Source organism: Melampsora larici-populina, assembly GCF_000204055.1.
Source record: "Melampsora larici-populina 98AG31 unplaced genomic scaffold MELLAscaffold_9, whole genome shotgun sequence".
NCBI classification, from domain to species: Eukaryota; Fungi; Basidiomycota; class Pucciniomycetes; order Pucciniales; family Melampsoraceae; genus Melampsora; species Melampsora laricis-populina.
Window position 1 is genome coordinate 106491 of NW_006768773.1, and position 17913 is coordinate 124403.

Here is a 17913-nt window from a genome sequence, read left to right on the forward strand (position 1 = left end):
TTCTTCCCAAACCACCACCATCCCTCAAAAACAAAAACGATATGTACACAGGACCATGGAGTCTGGATTATGAACCTTGATATAGGTTTACAGATGATGAAGGACCACTTCCGACAATATTAGAATGATGACTACCAACTGGGACAGTCAGTGCACATAATAGAGCTGAAAAATCAGCTTGAGTTGTACTAGATAAGCTTCTTAATCCATCTGCTAACAATCTCGTGAAACTTGGAGTTACTGCTACAGTTTTCTAATCAAACCAAAACCAAATTACATCGTTAGTCGTCAGCAAGTGGAATCATTTCTGATGAGGTGAAATGTGTTTAGCTTACCCACTATTCATAGAAGGAAATCGTTAAGGCATACCCAAAAAAATATTCGTTGACGTTCATAAATCTCTTTCTTTGGTAAAGAAAAAGGACCGGATGTACATTTGAAGAATAATCTACTTACGTTATTCCTTAAAAAGTCAAAAGTGATTGCTCTGGCTTGATCATATTTACCTACAAAGGAGCTAGCTAATTCTATGCAGACATTATCAATGGTCAAGAACCTGTTGAACTGATTCAAAGCTTCCTGTCTCAGTTCAGGTAATTGTAACACTGTCATTGAATAAACAGAAGATCAGTTTATGAGAAACGTATTCAGAGAGAAAAAGGTAAAGATGGTTCAATAGCTCACTATCCGCTAGGACATACATCGATTTCGGTGAGGTAGGTTGTAGTTCATCCGTACTCAGGGCCAATGAGAATTTGACAGCTTGGTCACGAACGTATACATTCCTCCTGGGTACTAATCCGCGTCCTTTGGCTTCTGCTCTGTCCCGCAACACTTGCCAACTTGACCTCAAAGGGGCAAATGCAATAGAGCTAAACACGTAACAAAGCCCGCCACCGTTGCTCAATATAGTAATCAATTAATATGATAGGAAAGAAAAGCTCACTTGGAGTAGATATATAGCAGCAAGGCACGATAAGTAGTATAAGAAGTAGTGGTGATCACGATTCGATGAATTCCCTTACGAGGTGAACCATCTGGATGATGAGAATTCGTATCAGCCAATTGTGAAATCCTTCGCTTCTTCGATGGTCGATGAACGTTTGCGTTCAATGTACGAGAAGGTGAAGCGTCCGATAGGTTTCCAACATCGGCGAGGGTGAGCTTATGATTTTTTTGTATGTTTGTGAGTTTGTTTTGGGTTTCAAGGACACGTACAGGAGAAAGTGAGTGAGTGGAACCAAAGCAAAGTTGAGGAAATTGAAGAGTCCGAGATAGCAGGATAAGGAACAGAGAGAGACAAATCGAGTACAGATGAGCTCAAGGTGAAAAGCCACATAAGGATGATTTGTTCAAGACGAGGGGAAGGTATCATTTGGATTTATGATATCATTTTAGGCTTTTGTACATCACAACCCTCCGTTTCTGTTCGTGCGTGCGAAGGATTATAATTTCTAGAAAAAGATTCTACAAGAAGATGACCAGAAAGTAAAAGTTTGAGGAAAAGAGTGATGACTCACATGATCAGCAGCCTGTTGAACGCCTCTTACCGATTCTTCAAGTTCATCCAATTCAAAATCCGAATCGTCTTCATCGTATGCACAGTTTTCACTTTCGAGGATTCCACTTTCCCCCATGAGTGAATCTTCAGCCATGAGCGTCATATCCGGTAAATCCTCGAGTAGAGGGCTAGATGGTTCAGTCTTGATAAAATCTGGATCGGTCTTGATACCCCCATTTGGCAGTGATGGAGACATCGACATCTCATCCATCTCGATTGAATCCGCTTGACTCAGGGCGTCTGCACTTTCTAGAAATCCTGACTCGAACACTAGAGAGCAAAAGAGATAGTTGAGATAGTGTTCTTGCTGTCTATGTACCATATAGAAGATCGTGATAAGGATCACTCAACTTGTATTGAAGTAAGGTACTGATCGAATGATATACTTTTGAGCATATATTGTTCGAATTCCACGTTTGCTCCCTTTCTGCTTCGGAAATACGAAACAAACATCCGAACAATCTGGATCATCAAATAGTCCCGAAAATCGTGCTGAACAACCTGCGAAGCGTGTGATATCGCCAAAGGGTGAAGGTTCTAAATTTCAAAAACGAGCATGATTAGATTTATGTTTCCACATGGAATGCCATTCATAATTGATGAGATGAAGACTGACCCGTTGTTCGCCTCCGTTCGGTGAGAGTAACTTGCACAAATAATGCTTGCTAATTTCCTCAAGAAGCAGGAGCATTGATAATCAATAGACCACTCTCAAACCTTGCAGCTTGAGTGGGTAAATTGCTAACCTCGAGAAGAAATCCTTGATCCTGAAAGAGCTTGTCTAGCTTTATGTATTTGGCTTGTCCTCTTCGACTTTCTAATCCAGAATTGAAAGTATATCCACCTGAGATGTTTTTGTCCTTGCCATAGGTACCAGGTTTACTGGGAGTCCCAAGCTAAGGCAAAAAGTCGAGATTAAAAAGATGAGTAAGGCTGTAAAAGTCAAGGATGACTCACAGTCGCTGTACATGTCTCACAACGTCTGACCCATGTCTTGGATGTCCGTAGTTCAGTATCTTGAGCTGCACCTAGAAAGACGCCCAAATAACCTTTTATTGAGTGAAATAAATCGGTATCAGATAAGGAGATTGGTTTAAAATCATGGAAAGTAAGGGCAATGAGGATAGATGCGAACCAGGTGTTTTGGCTATTGTACCAACTGAGATTTGCCACCGGTTATCACCAAAAGGTTTAGAGAGTAACTTGACTGGAGAAGTCTCGAGAAGTTCCTTTGTGCAATTTGGAAATGTCCATTCGAATTTATACTTTTGGGTTTTCAGATGATAATCAGTTCTAAAGATAAGCTGTAGCAAGGACAAAAACAAGGTCGGAGAACAAACTAACATCGGCTTTCCAATACTCCACACCTGGTTCTTCGAACCAATCCGTCGTAGAAGACATCTGAATCGAATTCTTGAACTTATGACGAGTGTAGTGGGTAGGAATTGGATCGTTGGCTACGTTTATGTTCGAGTCCAATCGAGGTTTTTGGGATGATTAAGTGTGTTGAATGGGGAGTTTCTTGAGGAGGTAAAGAGGAGTCTAACTTATGAACAATCTAACAAAGACTTGGTCAACAAATATGAATGAAGAGTGTACAATTCAATCAATCGCATTCAAAGGTAAAGTGATTTTGCACATGTAGCATATATATACATACACAACCAGTGACATGTCTAATCAAGGCTTTCCGTGATTTCAAATCCATTGATAATCCCTCAGAATCCCTCTGAGTCTCATTCTCACTCTTCTCATCGAGCTCTGAAACAAATCTTGAATGACTTCTCTTGATATCCCATCATCACTTACGTTGATCACACACATCTGCCCGGTTTGTTGGAAGTCCCTCTGACACGTACCTCACAGATTATGGGGTATCTATCGGGCGGCTCCGGATGATGTGGCCTTTGGGCGGAGGAGTTTGAATGCCTTTATTGCGTAAACTTGCAAAAAAAGTGGCAAAATGAGAGCTCCATAATATTTATCAAGGTAGATCCTAGCTATATCATGTCACAGGGTGAAAAAGTCTTTCTCTTGGAAAATTCTCTTCACCCAATCATCTTATCTGCAAAGATCCTTTGTGAGGTGATGATGCGCTCAAAACTTCCTCATCTGCTGATGATACAAGAACATCTAGCTAGATTCAGCACTGGATCTTGAACTCCTCAAGTGGTTCCAGGAGGCAGATCTGTCAGGGAGATAGGAGAACCAAGCATCAACCATACTGGGTAGAAAAGAAAGCAATACTGTGATGAGAAGATATGGATGCAAGTCCAGCTTGAAGTCGCCTCACGTACACCTTGGCCTTCACCAGGAAATGAATATAAAAAACAAAAAACAAGACTTCAAGTCCTCCAGACATAAGTCTCGGAGGGCTACTGTGATTTCAATAGCTTATGAGGAAGGGACTTGGCTGGATTAGTACAAAGGTTCAATCATGATAAAAAGTTTTTAAGCTTATTAAATATCTCTCAAGCTGCATATACATACCTGAAAATAAATCCTACCTTTCAAGCTTATCAAAGCTTCAACCAAATGGTGCATCTTTTTTTAAAGAAAAAGTGCTGAGTTGCTGAATCACATATTAAACGATCTAAACAAGTTAATTGAGTAGGTACTAGGACACCTGGACCAAGCAGCCATCTAGTCAAAACCCAGAGTTTGTGTTGTCTTTTTATCCTTTAAACAGTTTTCGATTTTCTTTTTCTTTTTTTGTTTCATTTTGGCACAATAACCATCATCTTATTAATTTTCTTACAACTCTTTTATTCAAGGAAAGATAAGAACTTTATTGACACTGTCAGGTGTGTGATTGGTTGGTGATTGTTGACCAATCTCGGCTATGTTCTTTTTTTTTGAATGACCAATGAAGAGGTTATTCAGTGACAATTCCTTTGGTGTAAACTCTTCCCCATCTAAGGTGGAAGGTAGAGCCTCTGTGTGCATGAAGCTTTGGGGTTTTTTACCAATCACAACCTTACTCTTATACAGCCGTTTCAAGAAAGGTTGACAACTTTTTTTGGAGAAAGTTGTCTCCGCAGCGGGTAAAACCAGAGACAAAACTTGATTTACAGGTTTATTCTTTTCTGTATTCTTCCAAATAGCCGAGAGACAAAATCGGGTGAGGGACAAAACAGGACAAAACCCGGGTTTTGCACATTGGCGAGATTTTCAAAAAAAAATCAATCTTTGTTGAAACAGCTGTACTACCTTTGCTAAAAAGGTTGACCGGGTCGACCGCGAAGGAGAAGAGAAGAGCTGCCAAATTTGGCCGCAGCCTGCTGCGCAGCGCATCCAAATTCCAATTTCGCTCGATTCAAAAAATGATCAGGTTGTCAAAACACTCAACGTGACCTGGTGGTTATGGTAGATACCGAGACTGGTCACGACCGATACTCAGTTGATTTAGATTATGACAAAGTCGCGCCAACAGCTGTCTTTTGCGACTTGTTTCGATTTGATCGATATCTTGCCAAATAAGAGAAACAAAAATTGCTGTGGACTAATAGTATAAAGTACCGGCTGCTACAAGCTGTCGAGATTGGGTACAGCTGTTTGTGGGTTCAATCCCCATGGTGTTGCCCTTTTGCTGAAATTTTGAAGTAAAATTGAGAAGTACATCTCAGAGATGTGTCAGTGCCATCATTGTTACATGATGACCCTCTTTGAGCTTTTTGGGGGTAAGGAAAAAAAAAGTTTTTAAAAGACTTGTGCTTTTTTTGTATCATGAGGTAAAACCATCCAAGCTCAAAAAAAACATGAACGCGACTCGAACACACGCCGAGCTGTGCATCACATCTGGGCAGATGTCACACCTTACACCACGTGCATACAGCTGTCGCAGCATTTGTTACTACGCGCTGACGTATACAGTGTTCCTCGGTTTGCGACAGCTGTGGGAAGTTTTGCGACAGCTGTGAGTTTTTTGCGACAGCATTGCAATTTGTGCGATAGGGTGTCGCACGGGCTGTTGCATACACTCTCATCCCTTCTCTCTGCTCGCACGACTATCAATAAAGTCCATGGCCTTATTCATGAAGGTCACAAAGAGGAAGAATACCTTGGGTTTCTCAAAACACAAACCAATCGATACACGGAATTCCTTTCAACATTAAGAAACTGATTGATATTCTCAAGTTTTTCAAGCACAAAATATCAACTGATACCCGGTTTCTTGTGATATTCATATACACTATTACCTTCTCCACTTCTTGAAGTGGTTTCATTTTTCAAGTGTCACATAACAAACTCATACACAGTCAATTAATTGGATTTTATGATGTCAAGTAAAGTGAATCGCTGTTTGCTTTCCTCGCATTGTTCCTAAAATGTTGAGATTTTTGCTTTGGTCTTCATTTGTAGTAGTACTTGTTCTTATGTATGTCTAAAAAATAGAAATGAATCATGATCGATTAGATTTGTTTTCATTTGTCAATTTCTATCGTTATCTTCAGAGTATTTCTCAATCAAAGTTGTCTTCTATGTGAAGATTGTAGTGTTTTAAAATTGATCATAACTTTATTGTGATAATGACTGGTATCACTTTTTGAATATTTCATTCGATTCGATGCAATCATCAGATGTCCATCGAGCGTATAAAATCGGTCTCATATCTGTATTGATCCTTTCATTTTGATGTTGTTTTTGATACAAAAGAGAAGGACCTGTGGAAAGACTTTAATTTGGCCTCCATGTGTATCAACTCAAATATATTATCTTTACAACAAGATTTGGTCAAAAAAGTAGACATTGAATCAAAGGAGACTTTCAGAGGTATCACGGACAAAGGGCAAGAGGAGTCTTTGTCTTGACACTTGATCTTTTCTGGCAGAGATACCCCAATGTATCTAGGTAACACCGGACCTTTATGTTGATTTGTACTCCCTTCTTTAACTGATTCTTCAGAGGAGCGAGTTACAAATATGGACCATAACATTCCATCACTCACTTTGTGTGCTATGTCCTTCACATACATCTTTGACCAAGTGTGTTGACCAGATCAACACTTCAGAGGCTAGCCCCATCGTGATCCGAACAGAACTTGCTTAAGACATCAACTTTGTCTCCATTGTTTAACGCAAAGGGACAAAAATTGTACAAAACTTGTAAAAGTAACAAATTCCACTGCCTCTGTGATCATGCAGGCAAAGTCTTAGAATGGAGACTCGGGGGCATTGCCATATTGGTCGCATGGGGTGTTGTCTGCTAGGGAATACATTGGGTTCTTGTTCTCGTATGTAGCTGTCTGCTCTTGTCTTTGACTTCATGTTCTCACAATCTCTGGGCCCTTCATCTTGTTTTGGTAGCTCTCCCTCTTCATTTTCTTGATCCACTTCTGGGATTCATGTTTATCTGTCTTTTGACTCTTTTAAATGGGTTTTGATGTTTTCATTTTGAGTGATAGCAAAATCAATCAGGGGAACATACATAAACTTTGCAACCCAGTATTAGGATGCAAAAGAGGTTTAAGGTTGTTACTGCTAGCACATTTCATAGGATTATCCATTTCAATCATTTTTGTTGTTTCTGTTGCCTTGTATGTGAAGTCGTTTGACCACGTTAGAGTATCTTTCATTTGAGTTGTATCCTCCATTGTACCTAAGCTCATGACTCATATGGGGATATTGGCGCGAGATTGACCATTGAGCAGAAATGAGCGGAGAGAGGGGATGAGCGCCGAGTGCCAAAGACTTGTATGCAACAGCCCGTGCGACACCCTATCGCACAAATCGCGACGCTGTCGCAAAAAACTCACAGCTGTCGCAAAACTTCCCACAGCTGTTGCAAACCGAGGAACACTGTATACGTCAGCGCGTAGTAACAAATGCTGCGACAGCTGTATGCACGTGGTGTTACTGTTTGCACCAAGAAAGCTTGGATGATATAACGTCCAACACCATCTCATTCCGGTCGCAAGTCGGCTGTCTGCACAATCTCAACGTAATGAGCTTAATACTGATTGTAACTAATCTCAATAGTTGCCATGAGACAGTCACATCAATTTTTTTGACAACTCGATCATTTTTTGAATCGAGCGAAATTGGAATTTGGATGCGCTGCGCAGCAGGCTGCGGCCAAATTTGGCAGCTCTTCTCTTCTCCTTCGCGGTCGACCCGGTCAACCTTTTTAGCAAAGGTAGTAACAACTAACATCAGCGTAGTATCCTACCCACTTGTCTCCCAATCTAAGGAAGGTGGTGGGAGCTTTATACATGTAACAGGATCTGCTGGATTCAAATTATGACAGTGAAATCTGCTTAGCCATCCACTCACTCCCCAATCTAACACCATGTAAATATCCTTGTAGCATGTCAATGTGCACACACACAAAAGACTTTTCTTAGACCCTGTAAAGAACCATCAAAGAGGTGCCACAACAGGTGCATCTTCCCCTTATCAACTGTGACCTAGAAAGTCAGTGGACCCCAGCTGATGACAGAGGATTCTACAAATACTATGAATAAACCACTATTCACAAAGAGCGCTCAACAACAATCTCAGTCTAAATCCAACCAAAAGACTTTGAGATTTGTTTCAAAACTCTCTGTGTGTGCACATTGACGTGCTACACGAATATTGACACGGTGTACGGAAGGAGGTGGTGTTTTGTAGAGTATGTTGTTGAATGATTGATAGTAATTTAGTTTAAACTTGAGTTTGTTTGAAAAGGAATTCCAAATGTAGGAGTTTGTTTTGATCCCTTTGTCTTTGATTCTTGTTCTCATTGGTTTTCTGGCCTTTGAGTAGCTTCTGCAATAAAGTAAAAAGTGGTGAGTGTTTTTTTAAGTCAGTCCGCATGTATCACAGCAAGAGGAACTTGTTGGTTTTTTTTGAGTAGGTGAGTTTTAAGTGGGCTGTTTTGGGCTCTGAGCTGGAAAATAGCAGCCACATGCCCTTTCTCAAAGCTTTCTAGTGAGTTAGCTATGATCAGTTTGTTCTTTGTCTTGAATGGTTGTTTAGAAATTACCAGGTTCAAATGACAGAACTATAATGTTAAAATTATCTTTCTCATGTTTTCAAAACTTGCTAAGCAGGTAGGAAGAGTTATAGCTTAATCAGGTTTAGAAGATGCTTTGCTGGCTACAATCTAGAGTGTCAGCTTTCTTGACTAAGTCAATTCCCATGTGGCCTGGAGTCCAGGACAGTAAAATTGGTGTCTGGTGGAAGTTGGTTGATCTGGTATCAAATCTTGATAATTTTTTTCTATTTCAGTCTGTGTCGGGTTTTTAGAACCAGTGTCCCTTTTTAGTCTTTTTGTGTACCTTTTTCTCTCATGCAGGCTAATAAGACTAATTGCCTTCTTGGCAGTCAAGCGTAAAAACCTAGCTGCTGATCAGCCCAGAAGCCCAGAACCATTCCATTATGTTGGAATTGTTTGAAATCCTGTTGAAGTCTTGTTGAAGTTGTGATAGTCTCTGGCCTACCAGTGACTAGTAGCTGGGGGCTTTGAGTAGGGCTGTGACCCAGTCGTGAGTGTGACAGGGCCACCCCAAGACTTTTCCTGGCCTCAGGTAGACCAAAGTACCTCTCAGAAACTATTAGGGCTGGCCAGGACATGTCAGGGTGGAAAAATGCAGGGCATTATTGCAGTTTAATAAGGGTTTGAGTCCTTCAAAATAACATCTACCAACATCATTGTGAGATATTTTTGGCAGAAGAAGGGACAGTATCCTGGCCGGGTCAGCCTTCCAACCCACCTGAAAGGCCATTTTTAACTGACATAAAGTTAGTTTTAAATGCCCTGGGGCCCATACTGTCACCTCTGTGGATGTCTTCAGGCAAAGTCAGGTGGCCAGGGTTGGGTGTGGGTCACGGCCCAACCTTCTAGTGGAGGTTATTATAGCCACCCTGACACATAGCATTAGCCGGTCTCAAGCCAAACCCGGTTGGCGAAAAACCTGGTACACCTGGTTGTCTTTTTGGCTGGGAGGTGTCAAAAATGTCAACTCAATACACAAAGTTACCACCAAAAAAGCAACTGGGTGTACTGGGTTTTTTGGCAATTGGGGTTGCTTTGAGACCGGCTATTGACTGCAAAATTGACCTGGGCCTACATGGGCACCTTGAATACATAATCATCCAAATATCCTAGCAACCTAAGCATGGCTTTTTTTCACACTGACATAAAATATTTCATTAATCTAGGGGATAGAAGTCATAAAAAAATTGATCACATCTGATTAGCTTCAAGAATACATTTTTAAACAAACAGGTAGATGAGAAGAAAAGATTGTCCAAAACAAGATGGAAATAAGGTTGTATAAGATGTCAACATGTGCTATCTGAAAAAAAACAAAATGGTCCTATAAAACCCAAATTATCTTGTATAATCAATCCAAAGAATAAACGAAATGTGAAGAAATGAGATATGAAAGTTTCATTTTGTAGATAAAAGATTAGATCTACGAAATTGTAAAGTAGAATTGATCTTGTTGATTTGATCCATGAGCCAAAACTTCTCCCAAATTTGATCTAAACTAGATTTATTGGATCCGTATACATAATTGATCAAGACTTGATGAAAGCTTCGACTGCGAAATGGATTCAAATCGGCGGTTGAGAATAATCTATTAGTTTGGTGATAAAACCCGATCCAAATCATACTAATTGAAGCTCCATAAAGCAAACCACAACAAATCTGTAGAGTAGTATGATGGGCTACCAGATTTGAATATGATATTTCGCAAAAAATATGTCAATCAAGGGGTCAATAAAAAGTCATAACATGATGGATGAGATTTCAATACAATTCAAAAGATGACTTACATAAATAGTATCTAGACCAACAAACTGAACTTGCCACAAGACAAACGACAATGACGACAGTAGAAGTCAAAATTGATACCGCTTCATCGCTGAGTGAAAATCCGCCAAGATGTGTTGAATTACAATGAAACGCTATACCATTAGCTAATTGGCCTGAGGCTCCACTGAAGAGAGTGTAAAGAGCAATATAGGTGACTGTAGACGAATGAGCGGATGGCATCCCATAACCTAAATATTCAGGAACATAAACAGATCATTAGAAAAACCGTCAGTTATCTCGGTCTTCTTGGAGTGTTTGGTGAGGGAAATACTGGAGTGATTGAAGTAGAATTCGGAAGAAACTTTAAATTCATGCAGAAACTTAACTACTTTTATTCGATCCGATTGGACGACTTTGACGTAACAAAGTTTGTAACGCTTTTGCTCCAAATCCACAGACATACATCCCAATTGTAAAGTACAAAATCGACATTGACCTAGTCAGAATGAGTAAAGATGTAGTAATGAAAATCGCGATAGTTAAGATCTACCAGAGAAACAATCGCAATTTGGTTCGATCAGGATTGCAAACATAAAAAAATGGTAAGAAGTTTGGTCAAAATTGTTGTAGTTCAATGAGAAAGAAGGTTCAGAAATCGCAAATTGATTAGCACAGATTGATGGATGGGTCAATTCACTTACATTTTCTAAACAACATATGGGTATCTCCTTGATTGAATTAAATTGCAAAGTTTCGGACTTCATTTGGAATTGTTTCAATGAAGTTGATTGAGTAGAGATAAAAAAATGATTAAATATTTGTTTAAAGCGAGCGGAAGACATTAAGTTTGAAATTCGAATTAAGATGTATGATTAATTTTGAAGACTATGAGTGCAGCACAAATTAATCAAATTCTGCTCCACAGACTGGTGTCCGAGGGTGGGGGTTTTATGAAGCAAGTGTTGACCTGTGTTGACAAGCAAAATGAATTCTTTCAGTAAGTATCTTAATGAAATTCTTGGGATTGTTGTTTGTTATGACTAGATAGAGTGTGAGGTTGTTATCTCCTGTAGGGCAATTCGAAAGATTTTATATATAAAATCGAACATATAAAAGACTACCAAGGTGCCGAGGGGAGAGAGTGATAGGAGTGCAGGAATACCAGGTTATAAAGAAAACTCACGAACGCATAGTGATTCCATCACACTCTCCGTCCTACAATCAACTAGAAACAGATTGAATAACAAAAAAGGGGGGCGGGGAATTAGAATTTCCCACATATAATCAGTATAAAGCACAATTCTATCACGAGTTGAAGTCTTTCATTCAGTTTGATGAGAGCTGTGAATCCGATCAAGATGAGAGTTTCATGAAAAAGTTGAAAATTGTGGTACATATCTCAATCAAGAGAAAAAGTAACAAATTAACTTTCATGTTCTTCTGATTCGGGTTGATTCCAAATCGTATATCAAACCCATTTGTCTTGCCTCCTTTCTGAAAGAAATCAAGAAATTAAGAAAAACCCCATTCCCTCGAAATTCATTTAAATAGAAGAGATGTGATTGGGTTTATGTTTGATTGATTGATTTCCTGAGTAATTCAACACAACTTTAACCACATTTATTTTCATATATATATGTACAAATTCTCAAGTTGAATGTTATAAGCAATGAAAAAAGCCTCCATTGATTCTGTACATTTGATTTCTATATTTCGTTTTTTGGGAGCATTCGCAATCACAGTTGAGTTCAGAATATTTAATGATTTAACGGAGAAGTGAGTAACCATGTAAGTAGCACGGTGGCTGTGATTTAGAGAAAGGAATGGCGGTCGGAGTTTGAGCGCATAAACCTAAATGAAGAAAATCAAGTTGATCCAATGAGGCAAACGTAACTAAGTCCCACTCGCTTCAGCCGGGGCTTTGGCGAGGAGGGACTTATGTATAGTGAAGTTCGCAATTGAGATCGAAAATCGACTTTCAGTGGAGAAAGGGTTTTTTGAAGAATAAATTCAATTTTAAAATATCAATGGTCGAACGTATGAAAGCGATTTCATCTTAGGAGATTCTTTACAATAAGTAGTGATAAACCAAATGTAGACCTTGGTATCTTCAAATTCATCTCTAGGAGGAGGGAGAGAGAAGAGGGAGCTTTATTTCACAATTTATCATCGACCCCCTTTCTCATCCTTCTACTTGAGATTTACAACCCGTCCAAGATTCGAGTGGGAGAAGGATTTTACCTTCTTTCGGCCCGGGAGCGTGGCAAATTTCGGGGTATCAGCGAAAATCACTCTGAAGATGTGGGCGTGGTCTAACTTTCGACAGCTGTTATTCTTAGTTTGAATGACAGCTGCCGAGGCATCGAGGGACTTTGTGGGGCACGGTGCGAAAAACAAAGTTCCGGATTGGCGTGCGCGTTGTCCGAAGCTCAACCAAGTGAGCGTGTTCCGAACTGTTCCGAACCCAGGGAGCAATTTCTCAATTTCCACAAACAAGCTACAATCGGCCTAACACAAGCCTCGTCAACCGCGGTTCCGGAGGAGGGCGGGAGGAGGAAGGGGCACAAGTCAGGATATCTACAATGTAATCATTGCTTTTGTTTGAAAGTACTTGTTCTGTTTCATTTGCCGGAGACTGAGCGACAACCCGATTCTTGGGGGTTGGAACTGGCCTTGACAGACGGGAATGTTAGTAGGCGGATGTAAGGTTTATGTAGTTGTTGGTACGAAATGATGAAGAAGAGATTTTAAAAAGACGCACCGAAAGGATTCCAATCTGACATGATGTGTACCACAGCACTAGGGAAGACTTTCGTCCTCTAGCAAATTATCACATTGGTTTGTTTCATCCATTTTGTGATCAACGAAATTATTATCCTATACAAATTCTCTTAGTACATAAAATTAGTGATAAAGAGTTTTGTTATCCACTTGGGTGACAAGGGTATAATTTGATTTCTAAAATTCCTCATATCTTTCAAACTTAACAAAGTCCCTCACCAAAGGCCCAAGCCCCAGCAAGGGACTTGCCACATAAAAGGGAATCCTGGCATGAGAAGTAGCCTGTATTGGCTCAAGAAACATTACTTCAAATTCTGTGGTTTGTCTCTAAATAAACAGGGCTTGGAGTTAAATAAAAGGAAGACATCAAATATTCATTACATACAATCCAATTGCAAGCTCCCCCAAATATTGTCCAGAACTAGGGCTACTGAGGGATCAACAATGGTTTGTTTTTCACTTTTTCTGAGCGGCAAGCCCGCTCATAGCTGCTATCTCTCAGAAAGCGGTGAAAATGATTGATCTTCAACTACTCAAAAATATAACTTTCCAGCAAGATAGAAAGTAGCTTGCAATTGGTATGTATGTAATGCCCCCTTGTTGTTTTCTATTTCCTTTGTCTCAAAGGATGTTTATTGAGAGCGGGAAACAACAAACAGTGTGGTGATCAATTTATGGGATCAATTAAAAAATTCACAATTAGCAGTTTACCAGTTTATTAGCAGGATTCAGCAGGAAAGAAAATTCAAAATGAGGGTTTTTAGATCAATTGAAGCTCTTGTAGGCTTATGTATTGGTCATTAGGTTAAAATTACATCATTTTATTTCACATTATTCATTAAGATCATTATAGTTTACTTACAAACTCATTACAAAAAGAAAGAAAGAAAAACATAAGAAAAATTCGAAATTATAGGTATATAGGTTGGAAAATGGTTTTTAGGTTAGTAAAAATAAAGTTATGGGTATTATGAGGTTAGAATATGAAAGAACAACATTATATGATACTATGACAATTTTAATCTTCAAGGTTGATAAGTAGAAACAGAAGTTATTAGGAAAAAAGCACTTTTTCGAAGTTGGTAAACAAGAGGTACACGTGTAGTTTGGTTGTGTAATAGTGGTAGTGATGGAATTTAAGGTTGCCAAGAGGATTTTCCGGGATTTTTAAGGCTATAGATGATGATGTCATATTACATGAGCAAGAAAAAGATAGTAGTAGCTGTGAAAAGTGAAGAAAATGGGTGAAATTCGTGGAAAATGGAGGTTTTCAGCTAATTACATATGTCAAATGACGTCAGAATAGGTTGGTAGATGGCTCATTCAACGCAGAAGAGTGGATTACATAATGTACAAACTTTAAATCATTAGTAACGGAGGTGTGTGTAAAAGGCTATAAGGCAAATAAAGAATTGGTGTGAATCTCGAATTTACAGTCACAAGTCATATGTAACACTAAAAACCTTAACTTCACAACTCAATATCTTACTCATCACTCATCAGAAGTAGGTCATATAGGTGTCAGAAATGATCAGTAACACGTGGGCTACAAGACGCACTTTAGTAATCAAAAATTGGAGCACATCTGAAAAAATTCGTAATCTCAAAAATTGGTTTTCAGTCAGTTTACAAGGAAAAAATCACCTGTAATCATCATAAGAAGTGCTGTACATCATATTATTGCGTCATTGATCACTTTTTGCTGTGAAAATTACATCATTTATTAGTAACAAAATCATTACATTGCGTCATCATAGGGTTTTTAGGGAATTTTGGGCGGATTTGATTGGTTTTGAGGTTGTTGACCATTGTAAAAGTTGTAGTACATTGTTATATATACTTTGAGAGGGTTTTGGGACTGTTGTTCCCCTTTTTTCTTTATCATTTACACCATTATTATTTTGCTTATCATCATAAAATTATTTTAATAGTACCTGGTCACTTAAATACGCCCTTTATTACAGCTATAAAGAGAAATTTACTTTAGTTTTATAGTCATAAAGACTTATTGGGAATAATATCAATCAGATATTGCTTATTTTCTTTATTTATCAATTGGGGATAACACTATAGCAGTGTTGATAGTAATACAAAGTGTGTTTTTTTGAAGTTAAAATACGTGTGAAGATATATTTCTCTGGTGCCTTATCTGTACTCAATACAACAGAGTCTTTTCCTGATTGTGTTGTTTTAGAAGAGCAGTCTCAGACAACTTCTACTAGTCCTTATATTAGTAGATTGTCCTCTTCCAGCTCTGTATAACCCTTGTTGGGTTATAAGTTCTACAACGGATGTAGAGAATCTGGAGCAAATACAGCTCACTTCTCATACCAGGATTCTGTTTGATGTGGTAAGTCCCTTGCTGGGGCTTGGGCTTTTGGCAAGGGACTTTGTTAAGTTTGCATATCTTTTACAATTCTTGGTGAAAGCACTCAATTTTACTTCATTAGAAAGCTAAGGGCCCATTGTGGTAATCAATTTATATGGTCAATTGAGAAAAATTAAAAAAGCTTATTATTATTAGAAGAAGTGAAGTTTTTAGAGCAAAATCAGGTTTTTTTCATATATTTTGATTGCAGTGTTCATTGATTATAAATCAATCTTGTGTAATCATTATTTTTTTACATTGAATCTAATCAATTTAAAACAAGTTAAACATTATTAGAAAGAAGAAAGAAAAAGAAAGATATAAGAAATTCAAAGATATAGGTGAAAAGATTGGAAAATGGTTTTCAGGTTATTATTGTGGGAGTTATAGGTTCAAGAAGGTTTGATTCTGAAAGAGGAAGGTCACTTTGGTCATTAGCAACTTTGATAATTGGAAATGAGAAGGGAGGAGAAGAGTTATTCAATAAAGGGTGAATTTCAAGGAATGGTACTATGGGATTAACTTTTGTGGAGCAATGTCATTGAGGAACTTATGGCACCAAGAGTTTTTCAGATTGATTGTATAGTTATTCTTTAGAATGGATTGATCCAAGCTGATCTTTTGATCGAAGGAAAATTGATATCAGATGAGAAAAGTGGGAAAATGGAGGCAACACTCATGTCGCACTGCTCCGCTCCGGTATAATTGCACTTTTTACGAGTGGAGCAGATTTCTGCTGTGTAGAAAGGTGCTATCAGAACTTCATTGCTATGAAATCTCAGAGTGGTGGGGCAGAAAGAATCTCTCTGCTCCGTCATTGGAAATATATCTTGGCCTTTGCAGTGATCCAAAGTGAGGCACACAAGGTTTCTGTGTTTTGACACCCAATTGGATTGCATAACACACTATCTGAGGCTGAGGGGAGGTTCTAAAGCAAGAGCAATGAGAAAAGGACTTTTTTTTGATTTGCTGAAATTTTCAAAAGAAAACATAATAATAAAACGGAGAGTAAAAAGTAATGGGTTTTTAGGAAAAAAGACAACAATTGCCAGGTGGGTAAAAAGTAACTGGTTTGGAGAACAAAGGTAAATTTTCTTTTGATTTAAAAGAGGAAAACTTGTGAAAGTCTTCACATCACATGGAGGATAAACTATTTGAGACAGTTTGGGAGGATTTGATGAATCATGAGGAAAATGTGGTCGCAGTAGTTTATCTACATGAGTTTTAGTCCATGTAGAATTCACCATTAGATAATCAGCTTGTTTTAAACAAACTGAATACACTTCAGCCAAAAGGAAAAATACCTTTTGGTTCCCCATGCCCCCGAACCAAACCAAAAAAACAAAACTAAACAGTTAGCTCTTCATTCTTTTAAAATCAGATTAATATATGTGGAAAAGGAAAAAAACATACAACACTTTAAAATAAGATAGAAAGGAATACTTTAACATAAGATAAAAAGGAACTAGAAGAGATTGAAGTTGAATTCTGATAAGACAAATTTCAATCAGTCACTCTTTTTAACATATTTGTATAGTGCTTATCCCTGAAATCAAGGAAATCTAATCAGATCTCCAAAACCTATCCCCTTTGCCAAAACTCACCTTTTTTGAACTCCACAAGTTGCTTTGGTAGTGTGAGATTGAGGACTCTGTGTCCATGGCTTTTTGGAACAATCCATAGTTTTTTCTTGCTTTTCAAATACCTATCTTTAGAGCACAACCCTGTTCTACATTTCCTTCTCTTCAGTGATAAGCACTATACTGATCATCAGATAATGTACATATGTGTTTCTCTTGAAAATTTTGATGAGTTGAATTTGAATGATCAATAGATTGATTAATAAGTTCAATATGTTTGTAAAACAAGTAAGAAGTAAACAAGTTTTTTGGGTTTATTGTTACAACTACTAGTGTAACTCCTTTGCATTATCAGGTGCTTTTTTGGGCCATGAGACACTTTTTTGCGTCATCAGGTGCCATTTTTCTATAAGTGCCTGTGGCGCTATGGGGCCTCATAGCACAGCAAAGATTTGCTATACAGTGCGGGTATAAAAACCACTATTTGAGCTGAGGTAGTACAATAGCTATAGCATAGCTCAAACACCACTATACACCAAAATTGATAGCGCAAGTAAAGCGTGCGCTGCGCTATTGCTCTGCTGCCGCTTTTCTGGGTGGAGCGCTGTGGGTGTTGATGGAGGTTTTCAGCTAATTACATATGTTGAAATTTGTCAGATCAGGATGAGTGATAGCTCAATCAAGGCAAAATCATTCAATTCATAATGTAAAACCTTTGAATCATCAGTAAGAGAGGATTAGTGAAAAAGGTATAAGGAAACAAAGCAAATTGAGTGAATTTCAAATTTGGTGCTTACATACATGTAAAATATTATTTTCTCAATCTCTACATAACTTATTCATCACACATCAGAAATAGGTCATATTGGGGTGATACA

General features: G+C 38.4%; 3 protein-coding genes across 3 annotated transcripts; all 3 read right to left on the reverse strand.

Annotated features, from left to right (window-relative positions):
• Window positions 1-67: 67 nt before the first annotated feature.
• MELLADRAFT_104259 (uncharacterized protein) lies at window positions 68-2962 on the reverse strand (the record flags this gene model as incomplete). Its single annotated transcript, XM_007407634.1, has 12 exons — window positions 68-253; window positions 336-338; window positions 457-605; window positions 685-872; window positions 947-1164; window positions 1521-1831; window positions 1913-2098; window positions 2178-2226; window positions 2308-2457; window positions 2519-2589; window positions 2697-2865; window positions 2906-2962. 12 exons carry the CDS (start codon window positions 2960-2962, stop codon window positions 68-70), a joined length of 1737 nt encoding a protein of 578 aa, XP_007407696.1.
• A 6975-nt stretch (window positions 2963-9937) lies between these two features.
• On the reverse strand, window positions 9938-10798 carry MELLADRAFT_96260 (uncharacterized protein; the record flags this gene model as incomplete). The annotated part of the gene is made up of 3 exons (XM_007407633.1): window positions 9938-10218; window positions 10327-10554; window positions 10693-10798. 3 exons carry the CDS (start codon window positions 10796-10798, stop codon window positions 9938-9940), a joined length of 615 nt encoding a protein of 204 aa, XP_007407695.1.
• Window positions 10799-16360: 5562 nt separating this feature from the next.
• On the reverse strand, window positions 16361-16774 carry MELLADRAFT_96261 (family 4 glycosyltransferase; the record flags this gene model as incomplete). The annotated part of the gene is made up of 1 exon (XM_007407632.1): window positions 16361-16774. The coding sequence occupies one exon, from the start codon at window positions 16772-16774 to the stop codon at window positions 16361-16363; it is 414 nt and encodes a 137-aa protein (XP_007407694.1).
• Window positions 16775-17913: the final 1139 nt, after the last annotated feature.